Source organism: Bombina bombina, chromosome 2, assembly GCF_027579735.1.
Source record: "Bombina bombina isolate aBomBom1 chromosome 2, aBomBom1.pri, whole genome shotgun sequence".
NCBI lineage: Eukaryota > Metazoa > Chordata > Amphibia > Anura > Bombinatoridae > Bombina > Bombina bombina.
Genome location: NC_069500.1, coordinates 477,117,281 through 477,138,515, shown reverse-complemented (window position 1 = coordinate 477,138,515; position 21,235 = coordinate 477,117,281). Strand labels below are relative to the sequence as shown.

The window sequence follows — 21,235 nt, the reverse complement described above, 5'->3', positions numbered from 1 at the left end:
AATATCAGAGATAATTTCCGTCAGGCTAGGTCCAAACAAGGTCTTCCCCTTGTAAGGAATTGCTAGAAGCTTAGACTTAGATCACACGTCCGCACACCAAGGCTTTAACCATAAGGCTCTGCAGGCTAGGACAGAAAAACCCGAACTCTTAGCTGCCAGTTTAATAATTTGAAGGGAAGCGTCCGTAATAAAAGCATTAGCTAGCTTCAGAGCTTTTATCCTGTCTTGGATCTCCTCCAAAGAAGTCTCAGTCCTTAGCGACTCGGACAAAGCATCAAACCAATATGCTGCTGCACTAGTGACAGTAGCAATGCACGCAGCAGGCTGTAATAACAGACTCTGGTGAACATAAATCTTTTTAAGTAAACCCTCTAACTTCTTGTCCATATCATCCTTGAAAGCACAACTATCCTCTATGGGAATAGTGGTTCTCTTGGCTAAGGTGGAAATAGCTCCTTCCACCTTAGGAACTGTTTGCCAAGCCTCCTTGAAAGAGTCAGCTATGGGAAACATCTTCTTAAAAATAGAGGAGGGAGAAAAGGGAATGCCTGGTCTCTCCCACTCCTTAGTAACGATCTACGAAGCTCGCTTTGGAACCGGAAATACGTCTGAGTAAGAAGGAACTTCGAAATATTTGTCTAATTTACTAGACTTCGCATGGGCAACCACGACCGTGGAGTCACAGTCGTCTAAAGTAACCAAAACCTCCCTCAGCAGCAGACGGAGGTGTTCTAGCTTAAACCTAAAAGTTACAACCTCTGAGTCCGTCAGAGGCAATGAAACTTCTGACTATGAGATTTTACCCTCAGAAGAAACAGCAGTACCCTCCTCTTCATGGCCTTGGGAGGGTACCTCCGAAATTGCAACAATTGCATCAGAACTTACTGAATGTCTGGTTTTCCTCTTACGTTTGCCCTGCAACATTGGGAAAGCAGAAAGCTGGAGCTATAGCAGAAGTGCAGGGCACTGCTTGTGCGGGCGGTAAATTTTGGGACGCTTGGGGAGAAAAGCTGCGGCATACCTTGAACCTTGTCATTAGACTATTGGACAGCATCCGCCTTTGAAAAGTTTTGCTCAGAAAAAATCTTTTCCCTATAGTTTAAAGTCCTCTCAATACATGAGGGACAGAAAGGGATAGGTGGTTCCACATTTGCATCAAAACACAAGGAGCAAGTAACACTTTGCAAGTCTCCTTGGTCCATACTTAGTCACAATAGTATAATTATGTAATAAAAACTTTTTTTTTACCCAAAAAAGTTTGAATGTAAAAAACGTTACTGTTCCTTTAAATTTAAAAGTGAAACTGTTTTACTGCACGTGTAAAAAACGTAGCCATAAACTAATAAAGAAACATTTATTAGAATCTAGACACCCCTACACCTCAGCAACTCTGCTGAGGCGCCTATCTGCCAACCAGACTTCACTATCCCCCTTTGTGGAGCTGGATCGATCCGGGACAACAGAAACAACAAAACAGGAGCACAAAGCACTAGAACCGCCTGCCTCAAGTACAGAAAACCATGAGGTTCTAGTGACACGCTCTCCAAACGTCTCTACCACAGAAGATGTACTGAATACTGCGCAGATACAGGAAGAGCGCAAATTCGAAGCCCCACCCATCGTTGGCGTTACTGCATTTTCAACTCCCGACCAGCTTATCTACTTGTTTAAGCCGTAGGAGAATGTAACCACCATAGCAAAAAATAAAGCCAGCAGTTATTGCTGTCCAAATACCCTCCATAAAAAGAGAGCTTGATGTCACAAACATAAAGAGCCCCTAACGTTTGCCCTTCTATGTTTAACTGATTAAATTAAAGTGCCCACTTTCCTCTGAGTTAATGTCCTTGACCCCAGAATAACAAAGTCAGCACTTACCTTAAAATCTGCCCAACAGCAGGGCAGGGTAGCTCAGCAGGTTTATAAAGTCCTCTACCTCACATAGCCCTTTGGATAAAGATAAAGCCTGAGTAATGTTACTTAAGCCAGCGGGGTTAGGGCAGCATCAATGTATGGGAGGCGAAGTGAGAATTATGTCCCACAAGTTCCCATTGCTCTAAAGCCACCAATGCTCTATTGAAGAGACTGATATGGACTACGGCTACACCCTAGAACAAAGCAGCACAATCTTGCACTACTTTAAAAACAATAAAAGCTTGATTAAAGAATCTATACTAACACCTCACTTTATCTCTTCCTATCACTAACGTAGGCAAAGAGAATGACTGGGGTGGGAGGGAAGGGAGGAGCTATTTAACAGCTCTGCTGTGGTGCTCTTTGCCTCCTATTGCTGATGAGGAGGTGAATATCCCATTAGTAATTAAGATGATCCGTGGACTCATCGTGTCTTAAAAAAGAAATACATAAAGCGCCAAACCATAGCTGAGAGTGTCTTAAATAATGATACATACTTAATGAAAGACACCCATCCTCATATAGCAGATAGCCAAACCAGTACTGAAAACTATCAGCAGAGGTTGGTACATAAGAGTATATCGTAGATCTGAAAAGGGAGGATGGAGATGAATCCCTACGACTGATAACAGAGAACCCTTGAAAAGATTCCCTGCGAGGGAAACCATAAAAACAATAGGCGATACTCTCTTCACATCCCTCTGACAAACACTGTACTCTGAGAGGAATTGGGCTTCAGAAAGCTTAGAAGCGCTTATCATAGAAGAAATCATAAAAATCAAGCACAAACTTACTTCACCACCTCCACGGGAGGTAAAGTTTGTAAAACTGAATTATGGGTGTGGTGAGGGGTGTATTTATAGGCATTTTGATGTTTGGGAAACTTTGCCCCTCCTGATAGGATTGTATATCCCATACGTCACTAGCTCATGGACTCTTGCCAATTACATGAAAGAAATATAGGTTTAAAAGGAAAGAAATTAAAAAAAAATAGCAACAAATAATGGTCAGACTTGCTAGTTTTAGATACTTTTAAGATATATATCTTCTGCCACAAGATGCATAAAAGTATATAATAAAAAAATAAAAAAAAATCTTTCAAGTATACTTGTGTTAAAATTAACACAACTACTCTGATTGGTGCATTAACATACATCCATGGAATATATGCACCAATCAGTTGCTAAATATGCACAAAGTTTGGCACCGGAAGAGACTAAAAGGAGCCTGAGAGATAAAAAAAAAAAATATCTAAAAGTTTGTGAGAATGATATTGAGGTTATAAACACTATGATATTTTACAATTAGGGACATTCTACTTTAAACTTTTCTCTTCAATTATCTAGTTTATCTGCTGGATTGTATTTAATTGTTTACAGATAGCTTCTATAATCTTTATTTTGTAATTTGAAATAGTTGCCTTTGTCTGCTGAAACCACTGCATAAAAAAACATAGAAAAGCAATGTATTTAAAGAAGAAGCAGCAGAATTCTGATGGGGAGGGGAAGAGCGCAGCCCCATTTTAAATGGTGTTCCTAAACCTACTTTGAATACATTATCCCTTTAAGTGTCCCTTTAAGAGCTTACAGATGATGGAACATATAATGTGGCATAATATAAATAATTAAATCTGTAAACCACACATTCATATAAAGTGATTTTCAAGAACAAATCCAATTTCATCCTGAATTTAAACTTATTTCGATAAACGTTACCACCACTGTACTAAAAAGTACTAAATTATGTATCTACATATTCTAATAAGGGTTTGTGTGCAGTCACTCACTAGATACTGGGTGTACTTTGCCCACAGATCTGGCACTAGACAGTTTTCTGCAAGGGCACGTTCAAAAATTAGCTGGATGCGAGCAGGGTCTCCAACTTTCATCTCAAAGTCAATGTACGCCTGGTATTCCGATAACTTTGGTGTTTCGGCAGCCAGCTGAAAAGAAGAAAGAAAGAATACAATGACTATGCATTTCAGAAGTTGGAAACATATGGAAGAGAGAACCCTATAACTCTTAACAGTTTAATTTATATTTATTTTACATTGCATAAAGAAAAAAAATAAAATTAAGCTTACCAGATAATTTCCTTTCCTTCTGTATGAGGAGAGTCCATGGCTTCATTCCTTACTTGTGGGAAATACAGAACCTGGCCACCAGAAGGAGGCAAAGACACCCCAGCCAAAGGCTTAAATACCCCCACTTCCCTCATCCCCCAGTCATTCTGCCAAGGGAACAAGGAACAGTAGGAGAAATATCAGGGTATAAATGGTGCCAGAAGAACAAAAACAAATTTAAGTCCGCCCAACGGAGAATTCGGGAGCGGGGGCCGTGGACTCTCCTCATACAGAAGAAAAGGAAATTATCTGGTAAGCATAATTTATGTTTTCCTTCTTAATATGAGGAGAGTCCACGGCTTTATTCCTTACTTGTGGGAAACATATACCCAAGCTCTAGAGGACACTGAATGAAAACAGGATGGTAAAAAGAGAGACGGACCCATTCTGAGGACACCACAGCCTGCAAAAACCCCTTTCTCCCAAAAGCTGCTTCTGCCGAAGCAAAAAACGCCAACTATGTAAAACATTTTCAAAAAATATGTAAGGAAGACCAGGTAGTTGCACTACAAATCTGATTTCTAAAGGCCTCATTCTCAAACCCCAAGAATGAGCCACAGTTCTAGTTGAATGAACCTTAAGCCTCTGAGGAGGCTTGTGTCCCGCTGACTCTATAAGCTAAGCGAACAAGCTTCTCCACCAGAAAACAAGGAAGTGGCTTCCTTGCCCCTTATACTTCCCAGAATAGACACAAACACGGAAAACGATTGACAAAAACTTCCTTGTAGCCTGAGATAGAACTTCAAGATCCGAAACACATCTAAGTTATGAAATAACCCCTCCTTCGAAGAAGAAGGAAGGGGACACCAGGAAGGAACCACAATCTCATGATTGATGTTGTGATTCGAAACATCCCTAGGAAGAAAACCTAACCCAGAGATAACAGCCTTAGCCGCATGAAAAACTAGGTAAGGGTCCTCACTTTGCAAGGCAGCCATTTCAGAATCTCTGTGCGCTGAAGCAATAACCAATAGGAACCTTCAAGACAGAAAATCTTAATGTCAACTCCATGCATAAGCCCAAACGGAGCCTTCTGCAAAATCTTAGAACAAGAAGTAAACTCCAAGGGGTAGCCCTGAATCTAAACACGGCCTGATCTAATCAAAGCCTGAACAATGCTGACATCTGGAAGCTCTGTGCGCCTCTCAAGCACTAAAACAGATTGGGCCGAAATCTGTCCCCTAAGGGAACTAACAGAGGCCCCTTTCCCCAGAACATCCTGGAGAAAAGAGAAAGGATACTGAAAAACTTGGCCCTATGCCAGGAGAATCATCGCTCTACATACCATAAGAAGTATGTCCTGCACCCCTATGATAGATGCGACTATACACCGACCTATAAATTAGACCGAGAGATCAACACTCCATCAGAAAAACCTCTCTTGGCTAAGACCAAGTGTCCAATTCCACGCAGGTAGCCTCAGAGAGTCCAGGATGTGAAGAACACAAGGACCCTGCACCCGTTAATTCCTGTAACAGGGTCCATGGAGACAAAGCCCCTAAACTGCGACACAAATCTAGAGTAAACTAAGCAAACCGTCTCAATGACATCTGCTCCTGCTAAAATCGATCCTCTACAAAGAGCGACATGGCCGAAGATGATAAGGTTAAAAGAAAACCTCCAAGGGATGCTAGATGTCCAGCATATTCAGGATGAAAAAGCCAGAGCCCCACCTAGGATCAAACCCCCTTTCTGCTACAGAAGCGGTGGAGTTAACCTGCGCCTTGAAAGACTTAAAGAAAACTGCCACAGCAGGATTCAAACTCTAAGCCTTCAGCTTGCTAGATAGGGTAGACTTCCCTGCTGAAGAGTACGCTCATAGAGCGGGTCACTGGCAATGAGCCGACGTGGGCTTCCGCCCACCACCAAACACAAGACCACCTGAGAAGCAGGAGGAACACTCCTTCTTCAAAAGAGGGTCTCCCCACTGAGAGGTTCCAACTGGAACGAACCCAGAAGACCAAATCCTCCAAGCAGAATGCTTGCTGAGGATCCAAAGGAATAATCGGGAGGAAACTCCCAACCCACGGACCTCCCTAGGACACTCTCTTCCCATGGACCAGGACAAAACCGCTCCGGGAGAACTAAGAGACAATGTTCTCAGAACAGGGAGATCTGAAGGAAACCATATGAATTGATTTCCCCCACCGGTATTCCATGCAAGTCTGTTAAGACCGAATCACCAACACCATGCCAAAATCACGGCCTCGGCTGTGTCTATCACTTACCATCCCCGCGTCAACAAAGACCAGAAGGGGGCTGGAGGGCAGAACCCAAATGGTAAATTCGCAAGATCTCAGAATTAATAGAAAGCTGCCACAGCATGAGACAATGCCAAGCCTTCAGCTTGCTAGGCAGGGTAGAAAAATCCCTGTCTCTAAAACAAAACCGCATCCAGAACCACCCTGGTGTCGACACCAGCAACTCAGGTCTAGATCCAACTCTGAGGATAGAAAACACACGAGAAAAATCGATAAAAGTCTTGTAGCCTGTGAAGGTAAGAAATCCAGAAAAGCCGAGACCCGGGAACTATGGTAAAATCTGGAAGCAGGATACTGCCACCTGGAACTCCAGATCCCAAAAAGGATCAGAACGAGGTTAACGTAAAGATATGATTCCTAAGAAGGATGAGAACACTCTATTGCGGCATACAGAATATAATTGAGCGGGCTGGATTACCCAGGCCTCCTCACAATACACGCAGGTAACTGGCACCTTATACCCCCCATGGCTGGGGCACTCACCACCTCCTATGACCCAGACAGATAGAGAAGAAGCTCCTCTCCGCAGACATCCGGTCAGGAATCGGAAGCGGTAAAAAAAACTTGACCGTTCCTGGTCACATGGTTCTCATGCAGGACCTGCCCCTGCTATGGAAAAAGCGCACCATTGAAGAAACTGAGCAGTTCTCAAATGAAAAAGGAAATTTATGCTTACCTGATCAATTTATTTCTTTTACGATATGACGAGTCCACGGATTTCATCCATAGTTATGGGATATCGCCTCCTGTTCAGCAGCAGGAGGCAAAGAGCACCACAGCAGAGCTGTATATATAGCTCGTCCCTTCCCTCCCACTGCAGTCATTCGACCGAAGTTAGGAAGAGAAAGGAAAATCCAAGGTGAAGAGGTGACTGAAGTTTAACAAAAATAAAGACTTGTCTTAGAAAATGACAGTGTGGGCCATGGACTCGTCATATCGTAAAAAAATTAATTTTATCAGGTAAGCATAAATTTCCTTTTCTTTCACAAGATATGAAGAATCCACGGATTTCATCCTTACTTATGGGATACAATATTAAAACTATAGGACAAGACAGGAACCTAAACGGAAGGCACCACTGCTTGAAGAACCTTTCTCCCAAAAACAGCCTCGGATGAGGCAAAAGTATCAAATTTGAAAATTTGGAAAAAGTGTGAAGAGACGACCAAGTTGCAGCCTTGCAAATCTTTTCAACAGAAGCATCATTTTTGAATGCCCATGAGGAAGCCACAGCCCTAGTAGAATGAGCCGTAATTCTTTCAGGAGGCTGCTGTCCAGCAGTCTCATATGCAAAACGGATGATACTCTTCAGCCAAAAAGAAAGAGAGGTAGCCGTAGCTTTCTGGCCCCTACGTTTTCCAGAGAAAACAACAAATAATGAAGATGATTGACGAAATTCTGTAGTCGCCTGCAAGTAAAACTTCAGGGCACGGACAACATCCAAGTTATATAACAGACGCTCCTTCTTAGAAGATGGATTAGGACACAATGAATGAACAATAATTTCCTGATTAATATTTTTGTTGGAAACAACCTTAGGAAGAAAACCAGGTTTGGTACGTAACACTACCTTATCGGAATGAAAAATAAGGTAAGGAGAATCACATTGTAATGCTGAAAGCTCAGAAACTTTTCGAGCAGAAGAAAAAAAAACAACCAAAAATAAAACTTTCCAAGATAACAATTTAATATCTATGGAATGCATAGGTTCAAACGGAACCCCTTGAAGAACCTTAAGAACTAAATTCAAACTCCAAGGAGGAGCAATAGGTCTAAACACAGGCCTGATTCTAGTCAGAGCCTGACAAAAAGATTGAACATCCAAAATATCTGCCAGACGTTTGTGTAGCAAAATAGATAAGCAAAGATCTCTCCCTTTAAGGAACTTGCTGATAACCCTTTCTCCAATCATTCTTGGAGAAAAGTTAAAATCCTAGGAATCCTAATCTTACTCCATGAGTAGCCCTTGGATTCGCACCAATAAAGATATTTACGCCATATCTTATGGTAAATCTTTCTAGTAACAGGCTTAAGTGCCTGGATTAAGGTATCAATGACCGAATCAGAGAACCCTTGCTTAGATAAAATCAAGCGTTCAATCTCCAAGCAGTCAGCTGCAGAGAAACTAGATTCGGATGATGGAATGGTCCTTGAATTAGAAGGTCCTGCCTCAATGGAAGCTTCCACGGTGGCAGAGAGGACATGTCCACCAGATCGGCATACCAAGTCCTGTGAGGCCACGCAGGAGCGATGAGAATCAACAAAGCCCTCTCCTATTTGATCTGAGCAATCACCCGGGGAAGGAGAGCAAACGGTGGAAACACATAAGCTAGGTTGAACGACCAAGGCACTGCCAAGGCATCTATCAGTTCGGCCTGAGGATCCCTGGACCTGGATCCGTATCTCGGGAGTTTGGCATTCTGACGAGATGCCATAAGATCCAGCTCCGGTCTGCCCCATCTGAGAATCAGGGTGGCAAAGACCTCCGGATGGAGTTCCCATTCCCCCGGATGAAACGTCTGCTCAAAAAATCCGCTTCCCAGTTGTCCACTCCTGGGATGTAGATTGCTAACAGATAACAAGAGTAAGCCTCCACCCACCAAATTATCTTGGATACTTCTGTCATCGCTAAGGAACTCCTTGTTCCCCCCTGATGATTGATGTAAGTCACAGTTGTGATGTTGTCCGACTGAAATCAGATGAATTTGGCCGAAGCCAACTGAGGCCAAGCCTGAAGCGCATTGAATATTGCTCTCAACTCCAGAATATTTATTGGAAGTAGAGACTCCGACCGAGTCCACACACCCTGAGCCTTCAGGGAATCCAGACTTTTCCCCATCCTAGTAGACTGGCGTCCGTTGTCACTATCACCCATGTGGGTCTGCGGAAGCACATCCCTTGGGACAGATGACCCGGCGACAACCACCAAAGAAGAGAGTCCCTTGTCTCCTGATCCAGATCTATCTGAGGAGACAAATTTGCATAATCTCCATTCCACTGTCTGAGCATGCTCAGTTGTAGAGGTCTGAGATGAAAACGAGCAAACGGAATGATTTCCATTGCCGACACCATCAATCCAATTACCTCCATGCACTGAGCCAACTGATGGCCAAGGATTGGACTGAAGGGATCGGCATGTATTCAGAATCTTTAACTTTCTGACTTCCGTCAAAAAGAAAGAGAGTCTATTAGGGTTCCCAGGGAAGGAACCCTTGTCTGTGGACTTAGTGAACTATTTTCTAGATTCACCTTCCACCCGTGAGTCCTTAGAAAGGATAGAACAATGTCGGTATGAGACTTTGTCAGCTGATAAGATGACGCCTTGATCAGAATATCGTCTAGATAAGGCGCCACTGCAATGCCCCGCGGTCTGAAAACCGCCAGCAGAGACCCTAGAACCTTCGTGAAGATCCTGGGTGCCGTGGCCAGCCCGAAAGGAAGGGCCACGAACTAAAAATGTTTGTCCAGAAAGGCAAACCTCAGGAACTGGTGATGATCTCTGTGGATAGGAATATGAAGATATGCATCCTTTAAGTCCACGGTAGTCATATATTGACCCACCTGGATCAATGGAAGAATTGTCCGAATAGTCTCCATCTTGAAGGATGGAACTCTGAGAAACTTGTTTAGACTCTTGAGATCTAAAAACACAATTTATGCTTACCTGATAAATTTATTTCTCTTGTGGTGTATCCAGTCCACGGATCATCCATTACTTGTGGGATATTCTCATTCCCAACAGGAAGTTGCAAGAGGACACCCACAGCAGAGCTGTAATATAGCTCCTCCCCTAACTGTCATAGCCAGTCATTCGACCGAAAAAAAGCAGAGAAAGGAGGAACCATAGGGTGCAGTGGTTACTGTAGTTTAAATTTAAAAATTACCTGCCTTAAAATGACAGGGCGGGCCGTGGACTGGATACACCACAAGAGAAATACATTTATCAGGTAAGCATAAATTTTGTTTTCTCTTGTAAGGTGTATCCAGTCCACGGATCATCCATTACTTGTGGGATACCAATACCAAAGCTAAAGTACACGGATGAAGGGAGGGACAAGGCAGGAACTTAAATGGAAGGAACCACTGCCCGTAAAACCTTTCTCCCAAATATAGCCTCCGAAGAAGCAAAAGTATCAAATTTGTAAAATTTTGAAAAAATATGAAGCGAAGACCAAGTCGTCGCCTTGCAAATCTGATTAAAAGAAGCCTCATTTTTAAAGGCCCAAGTGGAAGCCATAGCTCTAGTGGAATGAGCTGTAATCCTTTCAGGAGGTTGCTGTCCAGCAGTCTCATAGGCTAAGCGGATTAAGCTTCTTAGTCAAAAAGAAAAAGAGGTTGCCGAAGCCTTTTGACCTCTCCTCTGTCCAGAGTAGACAACAAACAAAGCAGATGTTTGACGAAAATCTTTAGTAGCTTGTAAGTAAAACTTTAAAGCACGGACCACGTCCAAATTGTGTAACACAAGGATGGAACAACAATCTCTTGATTGATATTCTTGTTAGATACCACCTTAGGTAAGAACCCAGGTTTGGAACGCAGGACTACCTTATCCGTATGAAAAATCAGATAAGGAGAATCACATTGTAAGGCAGATAGCTCAGAGACTCTACGAGCCGAGGAAATAGCTACCAAAAAAGAACTTTCCAAGATAAAAGCTTGATATCTATGGAATGAAGAGGTTCAAACGGAACTCCTTGAAGAACCTTAAGAACCAAGTTTAAGCTCCATGGTGGAGCAACAGGTTTAAACACAGGCTTGATTCTAACTAAAGCCTGACAAAATGCCTGAACGTCTGGAACATCTGCCAGACGCTCAACTAGCTGACAATCATTTTTCCAAACCTTCTTGGAGAAAAGATAATATCCTAGCAATCCTGACCTTACTCCATGAGTAACCCTTGGATTCACACCAATAAAGATATCTACGCCATACCTTATGGTAAATTTTCCTGGTGACAGGCTTTCGTGCCTGTCTTAAGGTATCAATAGCTGACTCGGAGAAGCCACGCTTTGAAAAAATCAAGCGTTCAATCTCCAGGCAGTCAGCCTCAGAGAAATTAGATTTGGATGGTTGAAAGGACCCTGAAGTAGAAGGTCCTGTTTCAGAGGCAGAGACCATGGTGGAAAGGATGACATGTCCACTAGATCTGCATACCAGGTCCTGCGTGGCCACGCAGGTGCTATCAGAATCACTGATGCTCTCTCCTGCTTGATCTTGGCAATCAGTCGAGGGAGCAGAGGAAACGATTGAAACACATAAGCCAGGTTGAAAGACCAGGGCGCTGCTAGAGCATCTATCAGTGTCGCCTTGGGATCCCCGGACCTGGATCCGTAACACGGAAGCTTGGCGTTCTGGCGAGACGCCATGAGATCCAGTTCTGGTTTGCCCCAACGATGAATCAGTTGTGCAAATGCCTCCGGATGGAGTTCCCACTCTCCCGGATGAAAAATCCGCCTCCCAGTGCTCTACACCTGGGATATGGATAGCTGATAGGTGGCAAGAGTGAATCTCTGCCCAGCGAATTATTTTTGAAACTTCTAACATCTCTAGGGAACTTCTCGTTCCCCCTTGATGGTTGATGTAAGCTACAGTCGTGATGTTGTCCGACTGAAATCTGATGTAGCTCAGAGTTGCTAACTGAGGCCAAGCCTGAAGAGCCTTGAATATCGCTCTTAGTTCCAGAATATTTAATGGAAGGAGAGACTCCTCCTGAGTCCACGATCCCTGAGCCTTCAGGGAGTTCCAGACTGCACCCCAACCTAGAAGGCATCTGTCGTAACAATTGTCCAATCTGGCCTGCGAAAGGTCATACCTTTGGACAGATGGACCCGAGATAGCCACCAGAGAAGAGAATCCCTGGTCTCTTGGTCCAGATTAAGTTGAGGGGACAAATCTGTGTAATCCCGGTCCACTGACTGAGCATGCATAGTTGCAGCGGTCTGAGATGTAAGCGTGCAAACGGCACTATGTCCATTGCCGCTACCATTAAGCCGATTACTTCCATACACTGAACCACCGAAGGGAGCGGAATGGAATGAAGAACCCGGCAGGAATTTAAAAGCTTTGATAACCTGGACTCCGTCAGGTGAATTTTCATTTATACAGAATCTATCAGAGTCCCTAGAAAGGAAACTCTTGTGAGTGGGGATAGAGAACTCTTTTCCTCGTTCACTTTCCACCCATGCGACCACAGAAATGCCAGTACTACATCCGTATGAGACTTGGCAATTTGGAAGTTTGACGCCTGTATCAGGATGTCGTCTAAATAAGGGGCTACTGCTATGCCCCGCGGCCTTAGGACCGCCATAAGTGACCCTAGAACCTTTGTAAAGATTCTTGGGGCTGTAGCTAATCCCAAGGGAAGAGCTACAACTGGTAATGCCTGTCTTAAAAGGCAAACCTGAGAAACCGATGATGATCTTTGTGTATCGGAATGTGAAGATAAGCATCCTTTAGATCCACTGTAGTCATATATTGACCCTCCTGGATCAGTGGTAGGATGGTACGAATAGTTTGCATCTTGAACGACGGAACTTTGAGGAATTTGTTTAAGATCTTTAGATCCAAAATTGGTCTGAAGGTTCCCTCTTTTTTGGGAACCACAAACAGATTTGAGCAAAAACCCTGTCCCTGTTCCTCCTTTGGAACTGGATGGATCACTCCCATAACTAGGAGGACTCGTACACAGTGTAAGAATGCCTCTCTCTTTATCTGGTGTGCAGATAATTGTGAAAGGTGAAATCTCCCTTTTGGGGGGGAAGCTTTGAAGTCCAGAAGATATCCCTGGGATATAATTTCCAACGCCCAGGGTTCCTGAACATCTCTTGCCCACACCTGGGCAAAGAGTGAAAGTCTGCCCCCTACTAGATCCGTTCCCGGATAGGGGGCCGTTCCTTCATGCTGTCTTAGAGTCAGCAGCAGGCTTTTTTACCTGCTTACCTTTTTTCCATGTCAGGTTTGGTCTCCAGACCGTCTTGGATTGAGCAAAAGTTCCCTCTTGTTTATTATTAATGGAAGTTGATGCCGCACCTGCCTTGAAGTTTTGAAGGGCACAAAAATTTGACTGTTTGGCCCTAGATTTGGACCTGTCCTGAGGAAGGGCATGACCTTTTCCTCCAGTGATATCAGCAATAATCTCCTTCAACCAGGCCCAAATAGGGTCTGCCCCTTGAAGGGAATGTTAAGTAGCTTAGATTTTGAAGTCACGTCAGCTGACCATGATCTAAGCCATAGCGCTCTGCGCGCCTGTATAGCAAAACCAGAATTCTTAGCCGTTAGTTTAGTCAAATGAACAATGGCATCAGAATAAAAGAATTGGCTAGCTTAAGTGCTCTAAGTTTGCCAAGTATGTCATCCAATGGAGTCGCTACCTGTAAAGCCTCTTCCAGAGACTCAAACCAGTACACCGCAGCAGCAGTGACAGGGGCAATGCATGCAAGGGGCTGTAGGATAAAACCTTGTTGAATAAATATTTTCTTAAGGTAACCTATAATTTTTTATCCATTGGATCTAAAAAAAAAAGAAAAGCACAACTGTCCTCGACAGGGATAGTAGTACGCTTTACTAGAGTAGAAACTGCTCCCTCCACCTTAGGGACTGTCTGCCATAAGTCCCATGTGGTGGCGTCTATTGGAAACATTTTTCTAAAAATAGGAGGGGAAGAGAACGGCACACCTGGTCTATCCCATTCCTTATTAATAATTTCTGTAAACCTTTTAGGTATTTGGAAAAACATCAGTACACACCGGCACTGCAAAGTATTTATCCAGTCTACACAATTTCTCTGGCACTGCAATGGTATCACAGTCATTCAGAGCAGCTAAAACCTCCCTAAGCAACACGCGGAGGTGTTCAAGCTTAAATTTAAATGTAGAAATATTAGAATCAGGTATCTTTCCTGAGTCATTAACATCACCCACTGACTGAAGCTCTCTTTCCTCAGCTTCTGCATATTGTGAGGCAGTATCAGACATGGTTCTTAAAGCGTCAGTATGCTCTGCATTTTGTCTCACTCCAGAGCTATCTCGCTTACCTCTAAGTTCAGGTAGTCTGGCTAATAACGCTGACAGTGTATTATCCATGACTGCCGCCATGTCTTGTAAAGTAAACGCTATGGGCGCCCTAGATGTACTTGGCGCCATTTGAGCGTGAGTCCCTTAAGCGGGAGTCAAAGGGTCTGACACGTGGGGAAAGTTAGTCGGCATAACTTCCCCCTCGTCAGATTCCTCTGGTGATACATTTTTTAAAGACAGAAAATGATCTTTATTGCACAAAATGAAATCAGTACATTTGGTACACATTCTAAGAGGGGGTTCCACCATGGCTTTTAAACATAATAAACAAGGAGTTTCTTCTATGTCAGACATGTTTATACAGAATAGCAATGAGACTAGCAAGCTTGAAAAACACTTTAAATCAAGTTAACAAGCAAATATAAAAAACGGTTCTGTGCCTTTAAGAGAAACAAATTTTGTCAGAATTTGAAAAACAGTGAAAAAATGCAGTAAATCAAACAAAATTTTTACAGTGTGTATAATAGGCTAACAGAGCATTGCACCCACTTGCAAATGGATGATTAACCCCTTAGTTCAAAAAACGGATCAAAAAAACGAAATAGACGTTTTTTAACAGTCACAACCAACTGCCACAGCAAGCTGTGGCCCTACCTTCCCCAATAAACGACTTTGGAAAGCCTTTAGGCCCTTAAGAGATGTCCTATAGCATTCAGAGGGCCTTTGAGGGAAGGTGGATGTCACAGTTTGTAATTTTAACTGCACCAACTGTAACTTTTATACAACAACAGTGGAAATTGTTTCTAGTCAAAATTTAAGCCAGCCATGTGGAAAAATTAGGCCCCAATAAAGTTTTATCACCAAAGCATATATAAAAACGATTAAACATGCCAGCAAACGTTTTATATTGTAAATATCATAAGGGTATTACCCCTGGGAGTAAGCATGATAACAGTCGTTATTAAATCACTGTATTCAGGCTTAACTTACATTAATCCGGTATCAGCAGCATTTTCTAGTGTTTTCCATCTCTAGAAATAATTATAACTGCACATACCTGATAGCAGAATAAACTGCACACCATTCTCTCGCTAAAGTTACCTCATCTGTGTAATCCCCTCAGACATATGTGAGAATAGCAATGGATCTTAGTTACAACCTGCTAAGATCATAGAAACCTCAGGCAGATTCTTCTTCTATTTACTGCCTGAGATAAAATAGCACAACTCCGGTACTATTTAAAAATAACAAACTTTTGATTGAAGAAAATAAACTAGCTATATTTAACCACTCTCTCCTACAACATCCTTGATTGTTGAGCGTTGCAAGAGAATGACTGGCTATGACAGTTAGGGGAGGAGCTATATTACAGCTCTGCTGTGGGTGTCCTCTTGCAACTTCCTGTTGGGAATGAGAATATCCCACAAGTAATGGATGATCCGTGGACTGGATACACCTTACAAGAGAAATGGGTCGGAACGTTACCTCTTTTTTGGGAACCACAAAAACATTTGAGTAAAACCCCTGCCCCTGTTCCTGTGTTGGAACGGGACAAATTACTCCCATAGAGGTCTTTTACACAACGTAAGAATGCCTCTCTTTTTATCTGGTCTACAGACAATCATGAAAGTAGAAACCTTCCCCTTGGGAAGGAATTTTTGAACTCCAACTAATACCCTTGAGACAAGATTTCTAGTGTCCAGGGATCCTGAACGTCTCTTATCCAAGCCTGGACAAGGAGAGAAAGTCTGACCCCTACCAGATCCGGTCCCGGATCGGGGGCCACCCCTTCATGCTGTCTTGGGAGCAGCAGCGGGCTTCTTGGGCCGTTTAGAGAAAATGGATATAAGAAATTGCTAATAGTGTATCTCAGTTTAATCCACTAGACAACCAAACTACATCAATAAAACCTAAAAAATTGATAATAAGACAAAGTGAACAATGGAGGAAGTGTGGTTGCGCCTATAACTGCTCCCCCTTCGGGACAGACAGAAATGTCTAAAAGTGGAATAAACAATTTTAACTAAACTAAAAACAAAACTTCTCAATTTCATCTTTTGAGTTTTTAGTTTAGTTAAAATTGTTTATTCCACTTTTAGACATTTCTGTCTGTCCCGAAGGGGGAGCAGTTATAGGCGCAACCACACTTCCTCCATTGTTCTTGGGATGTTTACCCTTGTTCCAAGCCTGGTTGGGTCTCCAGGTGGGCTTGGCTTGTGAATAATTCCCTTCCTGTTTAGCGGAAGGGGGGATTCCTTTGAAATTACGAAAGGAACAAAAATTACTCTGTTGTCTTTGTTTAGATGTTTAGTCCTGAAGGAGGAGATGACCCTTAGCTCCGGTAATGTCAGAAATGATTTATTTCAAATCAGGCCCGAATAGGGTCTTTCCTTGAGAGGAATAGCCAAAAGCTTAGATTTAGAGGACACATCCGCAGACCAAGATTTTTTACCATAAAGCTCTTTGTGCTAAGATGGAGAATCCCGAACTCTTAGCAGCTAATTTGGTTATCTGAAAGGAAGCATCCGTAATATAGGAATTAGCCAGCTTCAGTGCCTTAATTCTGTCTTGTATTTCCTCTAAAGAGGTCTCAGTTCTAAGAGACTCTTCTAGAGCGTCAAACCAAAAAGCAGCCGCAGTCGTGACTGTTACAATGCAGGCCGCCTGTTGCAATAAAAACCCCTGATGAATATAGAGTTTTTTGAGAAGAGCCTCCAACTTCTTATCCATGGGGTCTTTAAAAGCACAACTGTCCTCGATAGGGATAGTCGTACGCTTCGCCAGGCTAGAAATAGCTCCCTCCACCTTAGGGACCGTCTGCCAAGAGTCCCGAACAGTGTCAGCAATAGGGTACATTTTCTTAAAAATAGGGGAAGGGGAGAACGGGATACTCGGTCTTTCCCATTCCCAAGCAATAATCTCTGAGATTCTCTTAGGAACCGGAAAAACATAATTTATGTAAGAACTTACCTGATAAATTCATTTCTTTCATATTAGCAAGAGTCCATGAGCTAGTGACGTATGGGATATACATTCCTACCAGGAGGGGCAAAGTTTCCCAAACCTCAAAATGCCTATAAATACACCCCTCACCACACCCACAAATCAGTTTAACGCATAGCCAAGAAGTGGGGTGATAGGACAAAAGTGCGAAAGCATAAAAAATAAGGAATTGGAATAATTGTGCTTTATACAAAAAAATCATAACCACCACAAAAAGGGTGGGCCTCATGGACTCTTGCTAATATGAAAGAAATGAATTTATCAGGTAAGTTCTTACATAAATTATGTTTTCTTTCATGTAATTAGCAAGAGTCCATAAGCTAGTGACGTATGGGATAATGACTACCCAAGATGTGGATCTTCCACGCAAGAGTCACTAGAGAGGGAGGGATAAAATAAAGACAGCCAATTCCGCTGAAAATAATCCACACCCAAAATAAAGTTTAAATCTTATAATGAAAAAAACTGAAATTATAAGCAGAAGAATCAGAAGAAAACACATCAAAATGGTAGAATTTAGTAAAAGTATGCAAAGAAGACCAAGTTGCTGCTTTGCAAATCTGAACAACCGAAGCTTCATTCCTAAACGCCCAGGAAGTAGAAACTGACCTAGTAGAATGAGCTGTAATCCTTTGAGGCGAAGTTTTACCGGACTCGACATAAGCATGATGAATTTAATGATTTAAACCAAGATGCCAAAGAAATGGCAGAGGCCTTCTGACCTTTCCTAGAACCAGAAAAGATAACAAATAGACTAGAAGTCTTTCGGAAATTCTTAGTAGCTTCAACATAATATTTCAAAGCTCTAACTACATCTAAAGAATGCAATGATCTCTCCTTAGAATTCTTAGGATTAGGACATAATGAAGGAACCACAATTTCTCTACTAATGTTGTTAGAATTCACAACCTTAGGTAAAAATTTAAAAGAAGTTCGCAACACCGCCTTATCCTGATGAAAAATCAGAAAAGGAGACTCACAAGAAAGAGCAGATAATTCAGAAACTCTTCTAGCAGAAGAGATGGCCAAAAGAAACAAAACTTTCCAAGAAAGTAGTTTAATGTCCAATGAATGCATAGGTTCAAACGGAGGAGCTTGAAGAGCCCCCAGAACCAAATTCAAACTCCAAGGAGGAGAAATTGACTTAATGACAGGTTTTATACGAACCAAAGCTTGTACAAAACAATGAATATCAGGAAGATTAGCAATCTTTCTGTGAAAAAGAACAGAAAGAGCAGAGATTTGTCCTTTTAAGGAACGTGCAGACAAACCTTTATCCAAACCATCCTGAAGAAACTGTAAAATTCTCGGAATTCTAAAAGAATGCCAGGAAAAATGATGAGAAAGACACCAAGAAATGTAAGTCTTCCAGGCTCTATAATATATCTTCCTAGATACAGATTTACGAGCCTGTAACATAGTATTAATCACAGAGTCAGAGAAACCTCTTTGACTAAGAATCAAGCGTTCAATCTCCATACCTTTAAATTTAAGGATTTGAGATCCTGATGGAAAAAAGGACCTTGCGACAGAAGGTCTGGTCTTAACGGAAGAGTCCACGGTTGGCAAGAGGCCATCCGGACAAGATCCGCATACCAAAACCTGTGAGGCCATGCTGGAGCCACCAGCAGAACAAACGAGCATTCCTTCAGAATCTTGGAGATTACTCTTGGAAGAAGAACTAGAGGCGGAAAGATATAGGCAGGATGATACTTCCAAGGAAGTGACAATGCATCCACTGCTTCCGCTTGAGGATCCCTGGATCTGGACAGATACCTGGGAAGTTTCTTGTTTAGATGAGAAGCCATCAGATCTATTTCTGGAAGTCCCCACATTTGAACAATCTGAAGAAATACCTCTGGGTGAAGAGACCATTCGCCCGGATGTAACGTTTGGCGACTGAGATAATCCGCTTCCCAATTGTCTATACCTGGGATATGAACCGCAGAAACTAGACAGGAGCTGGATTCCGCCCAAACCAGTATCCGAGATACTTCTTTCATAGCCAGAGGACTGTGAGTCCCTCCTTGATGATTGATGTATGCCACAGTTGTGACATTGTCTGTCTGAAAACAAATGAACGATTCTCTCTTTAGAAGAGGCCATGACTGAAGAGCTCTGAAAATTGCACAGAGTTCCAAAATATTGATTGGTAATCTCACCTCCTGAGATTCCCAAACCCCTTGTGCTATCAGAGACCCCCAAACAGCTCCCCAACCTGTCAGACTTGCATCTGTTGAAATTACAGTCCAGGTCGGAAGAACAAAAGAAGCCCCCTGAACTAAACGATGGTGATCTGTCCACCACGTCAGAGAGTGTCAAACAATCGGTTTTAAAGATATTAATTGAGATATCTTTGTGTAATCCCTGCACCACTGGTTCAGCATACAGAGCTGAAGAGGTCGCATGTGAAAACGAGCAAAGGGGATCGCGTCCGATGCAGCAGTCATAAGACCTAGAATTTCCATGCATAAGGCTACCGAAGGGAATGATTGTGATTGAAGGTTTCGACAAGCTGAGATCAATTTTAGACGTCTCTTGTCTGTCAGAGACAGAGTCATGGACGCTGAATCTATCTGGAAACCTAAAAAGGTTACCCTTGTCTGAGGAATCAATGAACTTTTCGGTAAATTGATCCTCCAACCATGATCTTGAAGAAACAACACAAGTCGATTCGTATGAGATTCTGCTAAATGTGAAGACTGAGCAAGTACCAAGATATCGTCCAAATAAGGAAATACCACAATACCCTGTTCTCTGATTACAGACAGAAGGGCACCGAGAACCTTTGTAAAAATTCTTGGAGCTGTTGCTAGGCCAAACGGCAGAGCCACAAACTGGTAATGCTTGTCTAGGAAAGAGAATCTCAGAAACTGATAGTGATCTGGATGAATCGGAATATGCAGATATGCATCCTGTAAATCTATTGTGGACATATAATGCCCTTGCTGAACAAAAGGCAGGATAGTCCTTATAGTTACCATTTTGAATGTTGGTATCCTTACATAACAATTCAATATTTTTAGATCCAGAACTGGTCTGAAGGAATTCTCCTTCTTTGGTACAATGAAGAGATTTGAATAAAACCCCAGCCCCTGTTCCAGAACTGGAACTGGCATAATTACTCCAGCCAACTCTAGATCTGAAACACATTTCAGAAATGCTTGAGCCTTCGCTGGATTTACTGGGACACGGGAAAGAAAAAATCTCTTTGCAGGAGGCCTTATCTTGAAGCCAATTCTGTACCCTTCTGAAACAATGTTTTGAATCCAAAGATTGTGAATTGAATTGATCCAAATTTCTTTGAAAAATCGTAATCTGCCCCCTACCAGCTGGGCTGGAATGAGGGCCGCACCTTCATGTGGACTTGGGAGCTGGCTTTGGTTTTCTAAAAGGCTTGGATTTATTCCAGACTGGAGATGGTTTCCAAACTGATACCGCTCCTGTAGGTGAAGGATCAGGCTTTTGTTCCTTATTGTGACGAAAGGAACGAAAACGATTATTAGACCTAAATTTACCTTTAGATTTTTTTATCCTGTGGTAAAAAAGTTCCTTTCCCTCCAGTAACAGTTGAGATAATAGAATCCAACTGAGAACCAAATAATTTATTACCCTGGAAAGAAAGGGAAAGCAAAGTTGACTTAGAAGAAATATCAGCATTCCAAGTTTTAAGCCATAAAGCTCTTCTAGCTAAAATAGCTAGAGACATATACCTGACATCAACCCTAATGATATCAAAGATGGCATCACAAATAAAATTATTAGCATGTTGAAGAAGATTAACAATGCTATGAGAATTATGATCTGTTACTTGTTGCGCTAAAGCTTCTAACCAAAAAGTTGAAGCTGCAGCAACATCCGCTAAAGATATAGCAGGTCTAAGAAGATTACCTGAACATAAGTAAGCTTTTCTTAGAAATGATTCA

At 42.4% G+C, this 21,235-nt stretch overlaps 1 protein-coding gene across 1 annotated transcript in view; it reads right to left on the bottom strand.

Annotated features, from left to right (window-relative positions):
• The window catches only part of SART3 (spliceosome associated factor 3, U4/U6 recycling protein), a 165,787-nt gene that overhangs the window by 123,716 nt on the left and 20,836 nt on the right, over positions 1–21,235 (bottom strand). Inside the window, exon 7 of the mRNA XM_053699834.1 lies at positions 3,698–3,853. Coding sequence (XP_053555809.1) covers positions 3,698–3,853 — 156 coding nt within the window. The remainder of the gene's footprint in view (positions 1–3,697; positions 3,854–21,235) is intronic.